The 19,327-nt window shown below is 39.8% G+C and overlaps 1 protein-coding gene across 1 annotated transcript in view; it reads right to left on the bottom strand.

Moving 5' to 3' along the window:
* Positions 1-19,327, bottom strand: part of LOC123520031 (integrator complex subunit 6-like) — a 34,087-nt gene that overhangs the window by 4,610 nt on the left and 10,150 nt on the right. Inside the window, 11 exon segments of the mRNA XM_045281871.1 lie at positions 188-348; positions 6,268-6,306; positions 6,309-6,369; positions 6,784-6,927; positions 7,507-7,734; positions 8,045-8,197; positions 8,665-8,969; positions 11,834-11,965; positions 12,410-12,590; positions 13,815-13,924; positions 15,143-15,272. Of these exon segments, the coding sequence (XP_045137806.1) occupies positions 188-348; positions 6,268-6,306; positions 6,309-6,369; positions 6,784-6,927; positions 7,507-7,734; positions 8,045-8,197; positions 8,665-8,969; positions 11,834-11,965; positions 12,410-12,590; positions 13,815-13,924; positions 15,143-15,272 (1,644 nt within the window).

The raw sequence follows: 19,327 nt of genomic DNA, 5'->3' as shown, positions 1-19,327 counted from the left end.
AGAACTCCTGCCTTAACCTTTCTTTTCCCCCCACACATTTCAATTATCTGAAATAAGAGGCCACATTCTTGGACACATCAGGCTTTCATAAAAGTTTTAAAAATCTTAGTGGCATTCTAGAGATTTGGGAGACGAAAAGTTACAATAAAACCAAGAAAAAGTCACACATAACCAGTGAAGGACAAACCTGTAGGAAGTTTGCTCTCATGCGGGTGAGCTGGTCGAGAAGCTGTGAGCGGGGTATGTCAAAAGGATTCCTGTACATCTGTGGGCTGACCTCCCCCTCCCTCACTGCCAGCACGAAACTTGGGTATTCTGTCACCTGGTCCCGCAGGTGACCCAACTGGTCTGGAGGGGCAACAGGAGGAAAGCAAAAAGATTAGAAAAAAAACTACAAAAACTATCACCCAATTCTTTTCTTCTTTGCTAATATGAAATGTGTTTAATGAATCTATGGAGTGGATTAGAGAGAGAGAGAGAGAGAGAGAGAGAGAGAGAGAGAGAGAGAGAGAGAGAGAGAGAGAGAGAGAGAGAGAGAGAGAGAGAGAGAGAGAGAGAGAGAGAGAGAGAGAGAGAGAGAGAGAGAGAGAGATACTGATACATTTATTTGGCTCTATAGTCATGTACATAATGGGCAGTTAACATAGTGTGTTGCAAAGCCAGGCCCGTTAAGCCGAAGCTTTCTTAGGGCCTGTAGATTATTATACGGAGAACATCATAGCAAGGGACTTCTCATATACAAATATATAGCAAAATTAAATAATATTAGCCATTACAAAAAAGTATACACATACACAAATGAAATAACGTACAAAAATAGGACCTAATAAATAGTGTTATCTGTTATAAAACCTTATACTCAGAGTATGTAGTATTTGTGAAATACTATACATCTATACATTGTCATACGAGGTGAATATTTTTTTATTAATTTACATTTAAATGATAGTATATTTCCATCGGATTTTAAGTCTTGAGGTAGATCGTTCCAGGCTTTGGCTCCTCTTGACAGGACACTCTGCTTGGCATGCGATGTCCTGCACATTCGATGGGAAATGAATGTAAAGATTTATGTACAAATAAATGTGTCTGCAGATGTAAAATGTCTGGAAGCTTTAACAATCTTAGATCTCTAAATACATTGTGTGTGTGTTCGTAGCGTTGTTTGTAAGTAATGACACGCAAAAGTTTCTTTTGAGTAATAAAAATGTTGTTTATATACGTTCCATTCGCCCCTCCCCACACGGCACAAAAATATAATAGGTGAGGATATACTAATGTTAAATAAATTTGACGTAAACAGTTAACATTCAAGTAATCTCTTATTCTGAAAACTATTCCTGTTAATAAAGATATCTTGGATTTCATCATGTCAATGTGTTCTTTCCATTTCAATTTTCTATCGATGATGACTCCTAGAAACCTAAAATCTGAAACTTCATTTAGTGTAATATTATCAATTGTAACTGATGTGTGTGTTGGCCGAGACATAAGTGGATTGGAAACCATGAAATTAGTTTTATTGATATTTAAGGTTAGTTTATTGCTCTTGATCCAATTAGAGACTTTTGACAACTCTGTATTTAAAGTGTGAGTGATACTTTCAAGACTAGATCCTTGAATAGAGATAGTTGTGTCATCAGCGAATAGTAAAAAGCTTAATTTGTTGCTGCTGCGGGTGATGTCATTAATATAAATAAAAAAGTATAGGGCCAAGGATTGATCCCTGAGGAACCCCACATGTGACGTTATTACAAGGAGATGAGGCATTGTTAAAAGTGGTGTATTGTTTTCTATGGGATAGGTAACTTTTAAACCAGTTGTTAGCAATACCACGTATTCCGTAACAATGCAGTTTATGTAGTAAGATGGAATGAGAGATGGTGTCAAATGCCTTAGTAAGATCACAGAACACAGTTAACTGAAATAATTTGTTATCCATTGCATTGTATATATCTTGACAAAGACTGTAAACTGCTAACTCTGTAGAGAACTTTGGGCGAAAACCATACTGGGATGACGAAAGAATTGAATTATTTGTGAGGTAGTCCGTAAGCCTTACAACCATTACTTTCTCCAAAATTTTACTGAAGCTGGGCAAAATGGAGATTGGTCTGTAATTCTGTGGTAGAGAGTTGTCACCTTTCTTAAAGACAGGGACAACACGTGCGATCTGCAAGTGATGTGGAAACATTGCCTCCTGAAATGACTTATTTATTATAAATACTAGAAACGGTGAAATGTCACAACATTGGATAATAATTTTTGAGTGAATTTCATCATGGCCGGGAGTAGAGATTTTCATATAAGAATTACAGATTTAACTTCAGCCAGTGACGTAGGTCTTAAATAAAAAGAGTAAGGGACAGGTTCAGGAAGATACGTGTTGAAAGGAGGCTGTATATCTTGGATGTTATTGGCAAGTAAGTTACCTATACTGCTAAAATAATCATCAAATGCTTTTGCCACATCATAATTATTAGTAATAGTACCTCCATTAAAGTGAAATGATGGTGGAGATTTTGCATACGTTTTTCCCATTAAGCTATTAATAGTTCTCCAGGTCTTTTTTCCATCTCTAGCACAGTCTCTTAATTTGTTCTTATAATAATTTTCCTTAGCTGATCTTATGATGGATGTCACTTTATTTCTGAAAGATTTAAAAGTTGTTTCATACGTTAAGGGCTATTTGGCGTAAAGTGCTTGTAGTTTATTGCGTTGCTTAATTACCGTATTTTACGGCTTGTAAGACGCTGCATCTTGGAAAACGCACCCTAATATTTGAAAGAAATTTCGAAGAAAAAAAAAGTCATTCTCATACAAAAACGCATTCACCATATACCCGACCACTGAACACAAAACATCAGAAGAAGCAAGGAGTCTGCAAGACACTATTGTTTCACCACTCATTACAAATTTGCTGGAGCACTCACCACAAATTTAAAACGATGTAAATAAAAACACCATAGGTAAATACATATACACAGTGAAACAGTCCATCTCTTCTTGTTTTAGTGGCGGGTGACGGCATGTTTTGGACCTGTTGTTTACATTACGGAATCACTTGTCCGATCGCCAAAACCGAACATGTCAGTGCTGCAGTTTGTATTTATTTCATTTTGCAGTCGTGCTTCATAGGCTTTATCAATGTGAATACAATTCACAAGTGGAGTTTTGACTCTTGCTTGAATGAGCAAGCCACTCGGATGCTCTATTAATAAAGGTATAAAGGCAGCTGGCATGATGTCTGTGCGTTCGTGTGCATGTATGTGTGTGTTGCAATGAGACGAGGGAGCGGCCCGTTTTCTCCACACACTGAGTAGGCTGCAGGAAGGATTATGGTATTGTAAATACTTGTAACACCTAAGTACTGAGTTTACATAATATAAAAGGCTAAATTAAATGGTACTTAAGCTAACATCATAATGTAATGACTCAACATACAAATCCAGGTCGCTATCTGTCAAGTGTCCAAGCTCACTTGAGGTTGGATGCTGCCTTACAATACAACATCTATCATGGAAGACGCACTAGTATTTATCAGGGTATTTTTTATGAAAAAAAGTGCGTCTTGTAAGCTGTAAAATACGGTAATAGGAGAATAGCTGGCGTGATGTATGGTTTGCCCAAGTGTTTTTCTTTAATTATGGTAGTAGATACAGTAAAGTGTAGGTTGTAAAGTTCAATAAATTCCTCTATATACCGGTTAAAAAGATCATTTACATCACAACTTGTTGAATTTAGTTGCCACTCATAGCGAGATAGATTGAGTTTAAAGGCATTTACCTCTTCATCTGTAAATTTCCTATTAATGGAAGTTAGTGACTGAGGGCTACTGTTGTTCTTCATGTAAAATGAGCTAAAAATAGGTAAATGGTCACTGATAGAGTTATATAATACAGGCAACCCCCGTTTAACGAAGGGGTTACATTCTTAAAAACACTTTGTTAAGCGAAACTTCGTTAAGCAAACCGATTATAACAAGTTTAACCCCTGATTAGAACTTCCATTGAGAGTAAGCAAAGCGAAAGTGCATCATAGTACAGTAAAATGTTTAATGAAAATAAAAATTATGAAGTTAAACATTTAGGTAGTTTAATTTAAGTCATTATAATGTTGATCTTAACTTTATGAAGGGAGGAAGAGTGAAATGGGAAAGACACTAACCGGCAACCTGTGGAATGTAAACAAAGTGCGCATCATTGTACTGCATACAAAACTTATGTACCACATTTCCACAAGGCTTTCCATTTTGTCCGTTGTACTGTAGAGTCATGAGTTCAGGTGGTTCTTTTAGCTTGCAAGGAAGATACGGTCTCACCAGCCTTCTTAATAGAGTCTGCTGACTTGAAAATAGAGACAGTATAATATGGAGTCGAGATGGTGGCCAGCACTGCTATAGTTTTCTGGCCTCTCTCGTGTCTGTGAATAATATCTAGCTTCACTTGGAGAGTAAGAGACTTCCTGGTCTTCTTACGAACACTAGGCCAATTGCAGGGCGTTTTGGTTGTAAGTTGAGCTAGGGAAGACAAGCCGCTGCTGACGCTGTTATGTTTTAACTGGGGAGTGAGTGTTGCGCTGCTGACGCTGTTATGTTTTAACTGGGGAGTGAGTGTTGCGCGTGTTGTCTTGATCTTGATCTTGATCTTGATACTTGTCCATGAGAGGCTTGATCTTGATCTTTATTTTATAGGTGTCACAGGATTTTTCCTGAGGTAGTCCTTAGTACCAGCAGCTCCTGGTGTATTCAAAAGCCTGTCAGCTTGCGTGATATGGTGAGGCTTTCAAATTTGGAAAAAAATTACCTGGATAAAACTTAGTTAAAGCGAGTTTGGTGTTCTTTAAACGAGCAGATGGTAGTAAAATGAAACCTTCGTTGTAGCGAAATTTTGTTATGTGAACCTTCGTTAAACGGGGGTTGCCTGTATTCCACTGGAAATATAATGATCAATGTCGTTTGTCCAGATGTGGTCTATAATAGTTGCTGAATGACTAGTTACACGTGTTGGCTTATTTATGGTAGAGAAAAAAGAATAGCTATGGAACATATTCACGAGATCTTGGGCACTTCTTTCGTGATAATTCAAGATATTGATATTGTAATCACCCATGATATAAATTGGTATTTTGCATTTGGATGTATAAGTAATAATGTCTATTAAAGAAGCAAGAAAATCATCAACATCAGAATTTGGAGGTCTATATATCATTCCTACAATGAATTTTTGTGGATGGGTTATTTGAAGAAACAAGGATTCAATGTGTGGCAGCTGGAAACATAGATTACTAAGTAAGGAAGTCTGGAATATGTTGACGTATACAGCCACACCCCCACCTTGAGTACTCTTGTTGTTATAGTATGTGGTATATCCTTCAATGGAATACAGTTCACAAATAATATCGTTAAGGCGTGTTTCACAAAATCCTATCACATCAAATTTCTTATTGCTAACGACAAGACACTGATCGACAAAGCTATCTAAATGAAGAGGCAAGCTGCTGATATTAACTGCTAGCAAGTTCAAGGCTGGAGGCGATTTATCACTAGTTGCATTAGTATCACAAAATAAGTAATTACATGATGGTTCCCAGGTATTATTTTCAATGGTAAGGTGAGTAACATTGTTACAATCATAATATCTGAAAGGCTTGTAAATCATATTATCAATAACATGTAATATGAAACTGTGTATAGTATTATTGTTTAAATGATGCGTCAAATCGTTATCATCTAAGTTGGAAAAAGGGAAAATATCATGATCCATAAAGGTATGGAAAACATTAAATTACCCAAGCAAAAACACTTTCCTGTAGGAAGTACGTATTACTTCGCGCCTTTCCGTCTTCTGTAGTTAAGACGCTGGGACGGCGCAGGGGAAACCAACCGTGGTGTTTTCTTCACATCCATCACTGAGACGCTCACACCCACAGCTCCAGCAGGGTCCCGGGCGCTGACCAATGCAGACAATCCATCACTGATGGTACCAGAGGAACCACTGGTCGAATCCTTGTTGGAGCCGACCACAACGATTGGTGCTGCGGCAGCACCACCACCGGTGATATTCACAACTACTGTTTCACTTGTGATCCCGCTGTTCGAACCGGGGTTTACTGTCCTCTCTTTGATTATCAATTTAGTATGGCAGAAAAAAGCCACTTTACCTTCACTCTTGGCCTGATTTAGCTGTGAGAGCTGTGCTCTCTTGATTTCTTGAGAAGCCGGGCATAAGAGAAAGAGAGAGAGGGGGGGAAGGGGGGGAGGCATACCTTGCAGGAGATGGTCTGAGATGAGGTGCCTGCCAAGGGCCGGGGCTGCACTCGGATCCCTTCATGAGTGACACAACTACTTTGCGATAACCTCTTCTCCACCTGCCAGGAACAGACACACTGGTGAGCTACACAGACTTACTGCACCCTCCATCAATGCAGCCACCTGAGAAGCCTTGCCTACATCACTATACACAGATGACAAAGACTGGCCTGGTAAGAGGTAACATAACAGTCTCTATTTCCTGCTCCCTTTGTAGTTTTTGTCCCATGATAAGAGCATTACTTTCTCCAGTATTCTCAATCATTTATCCCTTCTTCTGGTAAGTGCTAGAACTCACTGCCTGCTCAGCATTTTTTCTTCCTTTAACTTGAACTGTTTCAGGAAGGAGGTCTTAAGACACTTCTCTAATTTGCACAATCCTTTTTGACTATACTCATAAGGTCTTTTTTCCTGCCTTTTTGTAGTCCTTTGTCAAACTCCCTCTAACATAAAAATGGATGGAAGACACTCACCTCTAGGCAGATTCTTTCATACTCCAGCTTGGCCTGATTCTTGAGCTTCTTGAGGTGGTTTGTGACTTGGAAGCTGAGGGAGTTGTCCAGGTTGTCAGGGACCAAGTTAGGAGCTCCCATCCTCCCCAGGGCACGCTTCAGGGGCTGTGTAGAGGAAGCCAGAATGCTATGTTAGTGTGGAGTGGTAAGAAGTGGCCTGAGGAATCTAAGGTAGACAAGATGTACTCATGTGGTTAGCAAGTAATTAGCAAAAGCCCTTGACACACTCATTAACATCATGGATAAAGTTATAAGTGTCACTGTATTCCTTCCACCTTACTAACACATGCACCAGCTACCATCAAACTTTATATTGTCTACTTTGTGTATGAAATGTACCTTCACACTGTGTTTTACTATGCCTGCCTAGCAAACAAGTCAGTGAAAAAAAAAGAAAGCAAGAACTTATATAATGGTACAGTAGGGAGAATGAGAAAGTAACAGAGAACCCATAAAAGAAAGAAAGAAAGAAAGAAAGAAAGAAAGAAAGAAAGAAAGAAAGAAAGAAAGAACACATACATAAGCACGGTGTGAAGATAAAACAAAAGAAAGATAAAAAGAAGAGAAAGAAAAGCCTGTACACTAGCATAGTTAGGAGGCATGGTGTAGAGGTAGAAAGAAAGTAAAAAGAAAGTTGTAAATTAGCACACTTGGCAGAAAAGGGTGGCAGTATGGAAGCCGTACATTGGCATAGTAAGGGGGCATGGTGCGGAGGTAGTTGTCAAACTGGATCCTCCACTCCTTGGTGGGCTTGAGACGGTGGGTCTTGAAGAGGTCGTCTAGGAGCGGCAGCAGCACTGGGTAGTTGTAGGGCATGACAAACAGGTTCACCGTCTGCAGGGTGGTGCTGGCCTTCAGGTACCCAAACGGGTGTCCCACATCACTGTTCTTGCTGCTGTTTGGGATGTATACCTGTGTGTGGGAGACAGCAAGGGTTATACTGGTTTATTGAACATTGGTTTAAATTTGGTGTTGGAACAGTAGCATCAAATGGCAAGATGATACACAAGAACTTAACTGAAAGTTAAAAATGTACTGAAAGAAAGTCAAATATACTGTAATGAATATAGATAGTACACACACATAGCAAGCCACATAACTTTCACATTCACAACACTTTCTTAATCCCTTGGCCCTCAACAGAGAAGATAAGAATCAAGTCTGAATTAAATAACAGATAAAAAGCAAGCAAGACTATTGCAGTGGTGTACAGCTGACCCACCTGCCAGCAGACAGTGGGTTGCTTCCTGGAGAGGATGTACTGAGTGAGTGGTGACGGCTCCAGCTCATACTTGTCAAAGGGCAAGTTGTCTATCACCATCGGCTCCTGGCTGGTACAGGTGAACTTCACATTGGGATGGGCACTTCTTGCCGGCTGAGGAGGCACAACAGGGAGGATATTGTATGCTGAACACTGACTAAAGAAATAACAGTTTTCAGTGGTATTAATTACTTTCTTCTATTCTAATATCTATTCTAACTATTCTGACTTCTATTCAATAATCTAAGTACCCTAACTTTTATTCTAATGTTAGTCAAGGGCAATCAAAAGTGTTGAACAAAGTCCAACTATCTTATCTACAGACTGGGGTGAGAGTACTGGGATCCCTGTCCTGTCACTACACCACTGACATATAACATTTAACGTAAACTGTCTTAATTACTGACCAGGCAGAAAACACTGATGTTTCTGTCCTATCTCTACACAAATGCATATAAATCAATACTTCTCTCAAAATATTCAAAACCAGGGAGAGAGTACTGGTGTCACTGTCCTGTCACTATACCATTGCATATAATTCAATATTCTCTCTTAATTTCTAAGCCATATGAAGTACTGACCAAGGAGAGAGTACTGGTGTCCGGCCAAAAGGATTCAGGTATTGGCCAGAACCCAGAGGGACTTCCTCTCTGGGCTGGCCGCGGCACATAGATCATCTTGCGACAGTTGTGCCAGGCATTGCTGGGAGGGTTGGGGGGAGGCACAGGCATTGAGTTAGGGGTGTGGGGGCGGCCACCATTCTGCAGCATATGACCGAGCATCCCACCCCCGAGCCCCCCAGCCCCGAGCCCCCCACCACCGTTGGTCTCTATGTTGTTCTGCTGGTTCTCCTTGTCCACCTCTATGACATCGGGTGTCTCTTTGCCTGTGGGGGAGAGATGTTGGGTGAGGAGCGTGTTGGGAGTGGCAGGGCAACAGCGACCCAAGCACCGAGGGCAGGCAGCAGCGTGTGGCGTCCAGGGAGCATCACGGCAAGCTGGAAAGCCACTCCAGTTCCATTCTGTGGTGCATTTGTGTTTGCTCACAACGACAGCCGCAGTGCACACTGTCTGTCTACATCTCAGTGGTCTCTTCCAGTGTTCCTTTCTGAGTCGCCTTGTTTTCACTACAGCATTTCAATTTCCTACACTTCCCTCACTCACTTCAAGCATTTTACACACTTATCTTATTTCTTTTTTCTCACATTTGTTTAAATGATTTTCAACATTAACACTGTTTCACACAGCATCAATGACCACTGATCAATCAGCAATACTTTCATTCACTTGCATTAACCAAAAGCAAAACCAAACACAACTATCAACTTCTGAAAACCTAGTCAGTTCAAGTCCACAAAGCAAGAGAAAAAAGGATTAATGATGTTAATATTTACCAACTGTTTTCAATTAGGGGATGAAAAAATATAAAGCAATATTTCATTAACCTATTCAAGTTGTTCATCACAGCAAAATTAATCTAGAGGGAAGACTTAACAAAAACTAGAAGACTTGTTAGGAAATTATTATAATGCACAAATGTGATTACCTGAATTGACTTGAAATGTACCTGTGCATTGAAAATTAGAGGAAAGCATGTATACCTAAGGCCTGCATCTACTGTAACCTTAATACTCTGCTGCATGAGGGTGCAGAGGACAAGGACACAATCTATTGACCTTGAAAATCTGCTAATGTATGCATGAGAAACTGAAGAGAATAAGGGGAGAAATATTGAGAGATGGAAAGAGTGAGTCTGATTGGATGTTGATCAAATGAGGGGGAATAAAAACATGAAAGTTTGAGAAATATATGGAGGTGTGTGTGTGTGTGTGTGTGTGTGTGTGTGTGTGTGTGTGTGTGTGTGTGTGTGTGTGTGTGTGTGTGTGTGTGTGTGTGTGTGTGTGTGTGTGTGTATGTGTGTCTAGTGGTGGAAGACATGAAGGATGATGGCAGAGAGGCTGTGACATGACAACCAGCAGCTGTGAGTCCATGAAATGAGGGTGGAAGAAGATACTGAGCAAATAAGTGACAAGCAGATCTGTATAAATGAATATATGTTAACTGTTCATGTATACAACTTTTGTTGCTTGAGTCTAACACATATGAAATGAAAGTCCACCTATCCATTTCAATACACTCATTCCTTGCATCCTTCATCTTTTCTTCTAGTTCTTTAAAAAATTTCTTCCAGTTAAGGATTTTCTCACTGATTAAGCTTCTAAATGTAACTTTTATACATCTTTACATCACTAGTCACCTTCATCTTTCCTCTCCATACATCTACCAGCATCTTCTTCCACTCACCAACTCCACAACTCACACCTCCGGCCTTCCCTGACATACCGCATCTTTCATTAACACTTTCGTTCGTGTCTTTGTTCCAGCTTGTCGTACCACATGCACCTCTCACGCTGCTCATCTCCACTGCTTGCATTCTCCCTCGCTGTGCTCCATTCCACGTCCATGTCTCTGGGGTACACGTTAAGGTTGGGGTAAGATTATTCTGGTTTTCCACATCTCTATCTACAGTCACATCCACTCTTCTATCTTAAGTGTCTATCTACCTGTGATGCCTGCTCCTAATGCCTCCATCACTGGTAAGACTATGGGCTTATACAGCGGAGAAACACATCAGGACAATTGTGGTTATATCAGCAACATCCAGTTTTCAGTGGCTGTGTACTGAGGCATCTCACTGTCCCAGATTGCCAGCTATTTTCACATCAGTTTTCACCACACACACTGATGGCTATTCATATCAAGCCTGCCTCAAGTTGTGTTCAGCAACCAAATGTTCAATCTACTTTTGGCTGCTCCCCATTAGAGGTTGCCCCAGCAGATCAGTTTTCTACTTAAAACCATAAATTGGTCTTCTGAATTCCCATTTACCTACCACAAGAGAAGTCCTAGCCTTGGTGGGGTGACAGATCACTGTCTCCACCACCACACCAACCAGCCATGTTCATTACCAAAGAGAACAGGGCATTTCGGCACAGGCTGGTTCCCAAATGCCATGCATACTTCCTTCAGCATAACCTTTCCCTGTCTCTCCTATAGTCTGGCCTCACACTCATGCACACACCAATGAGCCACACCATCACACAGCCTCACTCACCTGGCTCTTCACTCCTCAACACAATACTGGAATACCAAGTGGAGATGTTTAGGAACTGAGGAGGCACAGTGAGATGTCTGCTGGATGAAGCTCAAGCCACTTCATGAGGAAACAAATGATTGTGTTAAGAGGTGGAGAACTTGACCAGCTATTTTGTTGGGCTGAGGCAAACCTGATTCATTTTCATGGCTTGAGATGAATGGTTATAATGCACCAATGTGTGAACGGAGTGCAAAGGTATGAAGCTACAGATCCAAGAATGAAACCATGTACTTTGTTAGGTGCTAGAAAACCCTGGAAACTGTTTGATAGCTTGAGCAATGTATCTGTTTTACCTCTCCTCCTGTTCAAGCACCAAAGTGAAGATAATGGCAATGATATGACAGTCTTACAAAAGATGCTTCACTAAAATCCTTGTGTGCTTTACCATGAAGAATATTTTGTCGCTGAAGATTTTGATAGCCTGTGCCTGGAATCTATTTTACCTGTTCTACTCAAGCACAGAAGAGTCAACCACAGGTGCCTCATTCAGAGACCTTATCCTCACAATCACAGGTAGGAAATATGAAATAGTGGCAGTGACAGAAAGAGGATGAGGAGAAGGAAGAGGAAGAGGACACCTTGCCATACACTCACCGTCAGAGTTGATAGGAGGTGGGTCAGGGCCAATCTTCTCAAAGTTTATAACCACTCCACTCTGAACCTTCTGCACCAAGCTGTCTATGCACTGCTGGAACATCCTGTGGGAGCGAACTGCGTATGACCGACCTGCAGGAGAACAAGAGTGGTGAGACACGGTGGTAGTTAAATATCAAATCATTTTCTCCTCTCACTTCCACTGCATTGAGATTTTTGTTATTCATAAGTCCTCTGATCCTCACCAACCATTTCCTTACAAAACCTGATGACTAATAGATTGTAAGCAGATTTAAGTTAAGTTAAGTTAAGAGTGAGGAAAAAATGCTAATAATAGTGAGTGAGTGGTATAATGCCAAAAGATCACAAAACATGTCACTGAACTAAAAATTAGCACTAAAACACAATAAAAAAAACAATGAAGAATAACACGAGGAATCATATACAAAACACCACCAGCTTCTCCTTCATAAACAAAAGGGAATAAAAAAACAATAAGAATAAAACATAAACCATTGAAACACTGCAAGAATGATATACAAAATACCACTACAAACTCTTCCTACAGTTCCTCACCTCCAGTTTGCTCGCACAGCTTGTCCAGTGGTGAATTATCGCTGGGTACGAGGCCCATGGGGTCCGGCGCCGGGGTGCCTGTGAGTCGCAGCACCAGGCCAAACACCCTCTGGTCCCAGCGGTAGATCTCTTTGGTCAGCTCCGCCCCCGGGATGAGGTTAACCTTGGGCAGTGGGAAGATCTGTGGGGAGAGAAAGGTTAGGATGAGAACTTAGGTTTGGTTGAGATGTACAGAAATGAGAAGTTTGTTAGATGTTAGGAGGATTCATTTCAGGTAAGATCTAAGAGAAAGCAAGAGGTTAGGATGGGAACTTAGAGATGAAGGTGTTTGGTTGAGATATACAGAGACAGAAGCTTGTTTGTTCAATCTTAGGATTAATTTAGATCAGATCTGAGGAGACACGAAGCAGTTACAGTGGGAACTTACAGGAGGTGAGATTGTTAGGGTGAGATGTAAGAGAAATGAAGGGATTAGGGTGGGAACTCAATGGTGAAGGTGTTTGGTTGGGATCTGCAGAGACGAGAAGTTTCTTAGCTCTTAGGATTTAATTAGGAAAAATCTGAGGACACAGGAAGGGGTTTGGAAAGGAAATGAATGGTGAAGGTGTTTGATTGAGATCAGCAAAGAAGGGAAGTTTGTTAGATCTTAGTAGGATTCATTTAAGTCAGATCTGAGGAGACATGGAGTTACAATGAGAACTTACAAGAAGTGAGATTGTTAGGCTGAGATCTGAGGAGACAGGAAGTTTGTTGGAGTTGGATTTTGTGAGAGTTGTAAGGGTAAGGTCTGAGGAGTTGTGGGTTATTAGGCTAGGCTGTTCAAGGGTGTGGCTGGTCATGTGGAAAGAAGTTGTTTTTGTTTGTCAGTGAGGAACAAGATCAAGTAAATGAATCTTTTCTCTCTCTCTCTCTCTCTCTCTCTCTCTCTCTCTCTCTCTCTCTCTCTCTCTCTCTCTCTCTCTCTTTAGATTTATTTTCATACAGTCTCTAAGTCTACTATTCTTCTCTCATTCTAAATCTGACACCTGAATCATGACTAGTTTTTTTTCTTTTTTTCTCAAGTGCATGTTAATAGGTGTAATTGAAATTCATCCTTTGAATATCAAAAACTATTAGGTTTAGAAGAAAAGTGAACAATAAAGAAAAAATTTTCCTATCTCTCTCTCTCTCTCTCTCTCTCTCTCTCTCATTTTTTGGTGATGCAAGGAGTTATGGTGTGGGTTTGTCCGATGGAGTGAAAAATATTGGGTACATCTGCATGGTGTTGTAAGGAGATGGTTGGGAATCAATCACAGAATGTGTGATGGAGAATGTTTTCTGTTCTGTTTGAGTGGTTCATATCTCTCTCTCTCTCTCTCTCTCTCTCTCTCTCTCTCTCTCTCTCTCTCTCTCCCTGGGTACTCACATCGTCCAGCACACCTTGCTGCGAGGACAGCTTCCCCCCATCTGTGATGATGATGATCACTGACGGCTCCAGGAAGAAGGGACTCCTGCCCGTGCCATATGTGTCAATGCCTGCCAGGGAGAGGGAGGGACAGGAGGGTGAGTCACGGCACCACTCACACACTGGCTGGGACTAACAATGCTTCAGCCTCATAACTCATGATGCAATAATCACTACACTGATCGAGCCACTCATCCACTCATGGTTAAATAGAGAAGTGTTTATGTTTACTGCCACACATATCTAGGTAGTATTTGCATTCCAAGGTCAAGACTAAATGGTTCAATGCTGACAATGAAGTATGTTTATCACTGCAAACATTCAAAGGTAAGGTCAATATTATCTTTGCTTCCATATGTGACAATGACACAAAAGTACTTATTAGCACTTGTTATTAACATTTATAAACATTCCCTTCAGTCTTAAAGATAGACATTTCAGTATTGTAATAAGCAAAAACAGCAAAAACAGACCTTTTAATCAATGAAAGTAAATGCTATGTAATAAATGGGAAAGAAAGTAAAAATACAAACAAAAAATCAATGAAAAGACATACCAAGTACAACAGAAAGAAAAAAAAAATGAATAAATAAATTACCTGAAATGTAATGTGAAATATAATAAGAAGAGAAACAAAAACAAAAAAATACAAAAAAAAAAATAAAGAAAACTAAACCTACAAACAAGAACTAAAAAAAAAAGCACAAAAAATCCACATAAATGAAACAAACACATGAATCACTCCAGATAAACAGACAGCAGAGAACAAACACACAATCAAAACAGACCAAACAAACATAGGAAGGATAGCAAAGAGAGAGACTGGTAAAAAGAAAAAGATAAAGATAAAAGAAAAAAAAAACACCCACATAACCAACCTGCCAAACAAACAAACAAACAAAGCATAGATGATCACAGCACCATAAAGTATAAACAATAGAGAGAGAGAGAGAGAGAGAGAGAGAGAGAGAGAGAGAGAGAGAGAGAGAGAGAGAGAGAGAGAGAGAGAGAGAGAGAGAGAGAGAGAGAGAGAGAGAGAGAGAGAGAGAAATAACAATAAACAAAAATTCCCATGCAAACAGACAGCTAGCCAGACATGATACATACATAAATCATACATACATACACACACACAAACTAGCAAACAAAACAAACAAACAGAAAAAAATATGGGAAACAAGGGCAGAAAGACAAACAAAAAGGAATCACAGTGGAACCATAAAAAAATAAATAAAAAAGAAAAAAAAAAAAATCCTGACAGACAGACAGACACACAGACCAAGACACACCTGACTGCATGCGATTAATGTTGAGCACGTCGAACACATTCTTGATGGCCGGGCCAAGGGTGGACAGTCCCGTCGCCTTGATGTTCTTCAGCTCGTTCATAAAGGTGGCCAAGTTCTCCTTCCACCCCGCCTACAAACCACACAAGGGCTCCATTTCACTAGTGTTTCTTTAGTTTTTACTGTTATTTTATGTAAGAAGGGAAACCTGGCCAAGGGTGACAAAAATTATTAAACAAAAGGGCCTACTTATATGCCAGTTCTCAGGCAGATCTGAGAGAGTTACCCAAAAGAATGAGATAAATGTCTTGAAACCTCCCTCTTAAATGAGTTCAGGTCATAGGAAGATGGAAATACAGAATTAGGCAGGGAGTTCCAGAGTGTGCCAGAGAAAGGGATGAATAATGTGTTAGGAGATACTGCTAGTCAAATGTTCCTTCTTCAGTAGTAGTAGTAGTAGTAGTAGTAGTAGTAGTAGTAGTAGTAGTAGTAGTAGTAGTAGTAGTAGTAGTAGTAGTAGTATTTAGAGTTACTGCTTCTTTATTCCTTCTTCAGTAAAAGTAATATTGAGCATGTTAGACATAGAGCCACTTAAATGTTCCTTCTTCAGTAGTAGTGTAGTAAATACTGTAAGTCAAAATGTTCCTCCTTCAGTAGAAGTAGGAGTGGTGAGTCAAGAAATACAGCCCCTCTATTCCTTCAATACTAACAAAAATCAATACTTTCAGAGGTTTTACCACACATGCACATCAAACACCAAACACAAATTATCTTTCTCCAGTAATAAGAGAAAATTATCATGTTTCTCCATGCATTTAACTTCACGTAGTGTGTGTGTGTGTGTGTGTGTGTGTGTGTGTGTGTGTGTGTGTGTGTGTGTGTGTGTGTGTGTGTGTGTGTGTGTGTGTTCACCTCGGTCGTCTGCTGGTCACCCAGCCAGTCTTCCACATTACGAAGCGAGTTCAGAGCTCAGAGACCGATCTTCGGGTAGGACTGAGACCACATCACACACTCCACACACCAGGAAAGCGAGGCCATAACCCCTCGAGTTACATCCTGTACCTATTTACTGCTAGGTGAACAGGGGCCACATATTAACAGGCTTGCCCATTTGCCTCGCTGCTTCCCGGTACTCGAACCCGACCCTCTTGATTGTGAGTCGAGCGTGCTAACCACTACACTACGCGGTGTAGTGTTTGTTTGTTTGTGTGTGTGTGTGTGTGTGTGTGTGTGTGTGTGTGTGTGTGTGTGTGTGTGTGTGTGTGTGTGTGTGTGTGTGTGTGTGTGTGTGTGTGTGTGTGTGTGTATTTACCTAATTGTAGTTTTACAGAGCCTGGGCTTTATGCTCGTGTGGCCCCATCTCCATATCTACACTTATCCAATTTTTCTTTAAAACTATGCACACTTGTTGCTGACAACATTTCCTCACTCAAACTGTTCCATTCCAAGTCTCAACACATCTTTGCATGAAACTATATTTTTTAACATCTCTCAGACATCTTCCCTTCCTCAGTTTCTTACTATGCAATCTTGTGCTTCTAATGTCATATTCTTCTCTCAGGATTAGTTTCTCATTATCCACTTGATCCATTCTGTTAATCAATTTATAAACCTGTATCAGATCCCCTCTCTCTCTTCTCTGTTCCAGGGTTGGTAGATCCATAACTTTTAGTCTCTCCTCATATGTCATCCCTTTAACTTCTGGAACCATTCTTGTAGCCATTTTTTGTAGTCTCTCCAATTTCCTTACATGTTTCTTTTTATGGGGGTCCACACAATTCCAATCTGGATCTTATTATAGTACTTATCAATTTTTTTGTCATTTCTTTGTCCATGTAGTGAAATGCCAATCCAATATTCCTTAGCAAATTATATGTCTCTCTGAAAATTCTATCAATATGGATTACCAGTTGACTGTTTTCTTCCATCGTCACTCCCAAGTCCTTTTCTTTTTTTACTTTTTCTAGTTCTACTCCATCTCCCATCTTATAGATTCCCACTGGTCATCTTTCACTTTTTCCCATTTCCATGACATGACTTTTGTCAACATTGAATTCCATCTCCCATTTTTCACTCCATTTCCAGATCTTGTTTAAGTCTTCCTGTAGTATTGCACAATCCTCTTTTTGTTTAATGACTCTGCACAGTTTCGCATCATCCGCAAACAGATTTATGTAGCTGTTCACTCCCTCTGGTATGTCGTTTATATATATGAGAAAATGTATTGGTGCAATACTGACCCTTGTGGCACTCCGCTGTCTACTGCTCTCCACTTGGACTTCATATCTTTAACTACCATCCTGATTTCTCTTCCCCCTCAAATAATTTTCCATCCATCTCAATGTGCTTCCTTTTAAGCCACCCTTCTCCTCCAACTTCCACAGTAATCTTTCATGTGGCACTTTATCAAACACCTTTTTTAAATCTAAATAAATACAGTCAATCCATCCCTCTCTCTCTCTCTTTCTTGTACTTTATCAACTATTCTAGAGTAAAAACTCAATAAATTTGTTACACACGACCGACCTTTTCTAAAACCAAATTGGCTATTTGATAATAATTTGTTGTCTTCAAGAAACTCAATCCATTGTTTCTTTATTATTCTTTCACACATCTTGCATATTACACTAGTTAGTGATACCGGTCTGTAATTTAAAGGTTCTTCCTTCCTTCCACTCTTATATATGGGAACCACCTCAGCTCTTTTCCATTCTACTGGTACTGTTCCATTTTCTATTGAGCATTTTATGATGTTGTATATAGGACTTGCTAGTTCTTCTCTACATTCTTTTAATATTCTGCCTGAGACTTCATCCAGTCCCATTGCCTTCTCATCTAATTCCATCATCAACTCTTTTATTTCAAGCTTGGTTACTTTAATCTCTTTCATATGGACAGTCTCTCTATTACCCTGTGGTCTTTCAAATTTGGATTCCTTAGTAAAGACCTCCTGAAATTTACTATTTAACAGTTCTGCCATACTTTTTGGGTCTTCCACCATCCCGTTCTCTCCTTTTAACCTTTCTATTGTTTCTTTTTTCCTTATTTTTCCATTTATGAATCTGTAGAACAATTTCGGTTGTTCCTTACATTTTTCGACAATGTGTAAAGTGTGTGTGTGTGTGTGTGTGTGTGTGTGTGTGTGTGTGTGTGTGTGTGTGTGTGTGTGTGTGTGTGTGTGTGTGTGTGTGTGTGTGTGTGTGTGTGTGTGTGTAAAATCACTGGCATTATCAGACACACAAGTTCCTTCTTTTTCTTCTTTACAGGAGGCTGTGGCTAAGGGCAATGAAAATAGGGCTTAAAGAATGAAAAGCAGAGGACAGTCCAAAAGTATGTCTGATAGAAGCCTTGAAGTGGTACAAGGGATATAACAACAAAGGTGATTAGTCAAATCCTCACGGTCAAGAATCAGAATCAGCCAACACATTATGGTTTCATGTTTAACGAAGACTTTAAAAAGAAATAGAATCAACTGTTTCTCAAATAGGGCAGTAGATGAATGAAACAGACTTGGTAATTAGGTAAAACGATGGGACAAATTAATAATGGGGATGCTTGGTAGAGATAGGTATGTTTTATGTGGAACTGCCACATGTAGGTGTGATGGGTTCCTACAGCCTCCTTGATATCATTCATGCTTATATGTCATGCTTAACTCTTGAATTTTCAAAAGACTATAAATCATACCAAGAAAATGCTGTACTAACAATTTGACACATAATTAACATCAATGATCTGACACACACACATATAAAGCCCAGGTCCTGAAAACTACAACTGGGTAAATACACACACACACACACACACACACACACACACACACACACACACACACACACACACACACACACAGTTTCTTTTATTACCATGATTTCATCATCACATAAATTGAAGTCTTTTAGTAAAAATAAGTAAAAAAGAAGTAAAAAAGAATATATATAGAAAACACTCCAGCAAATAATAATTCCTTTTACAAATGAAAACAATTGAAGCAATGCATTTAAACCAACAGTATAAAGACTAGAAAAAATAGCCTAACTCATTTATCTTATTGCTTCACTCTTGATTTTTACTTTTATCTTAAATACCTCACCTTGTTATGACCTCAGGGGTGACACTAACTGCTTCTGGTCTCTTAAAAACAACACACACACACACACATCACCCACCTTCTCACACACATCACCC

Source organism: Portunus trituberculatus, chromosome 46, assembly GCF_017591435.1.
Source record: "Portunus trituberculatus isolate SZX2019 chromosome 46, ASM1759143v1, whole genome shotgun sequence".
NCBI lineage: Eukaryota > Metazoa > Arthropoda > Malacostraca > Decapoda > Portunidae > Portunus > Portunus trituberculatus.
Note: the sequence above shows the minus strand (reverse complement) of the source record. Positions and strands in the feature narration are given on the sequence as shown.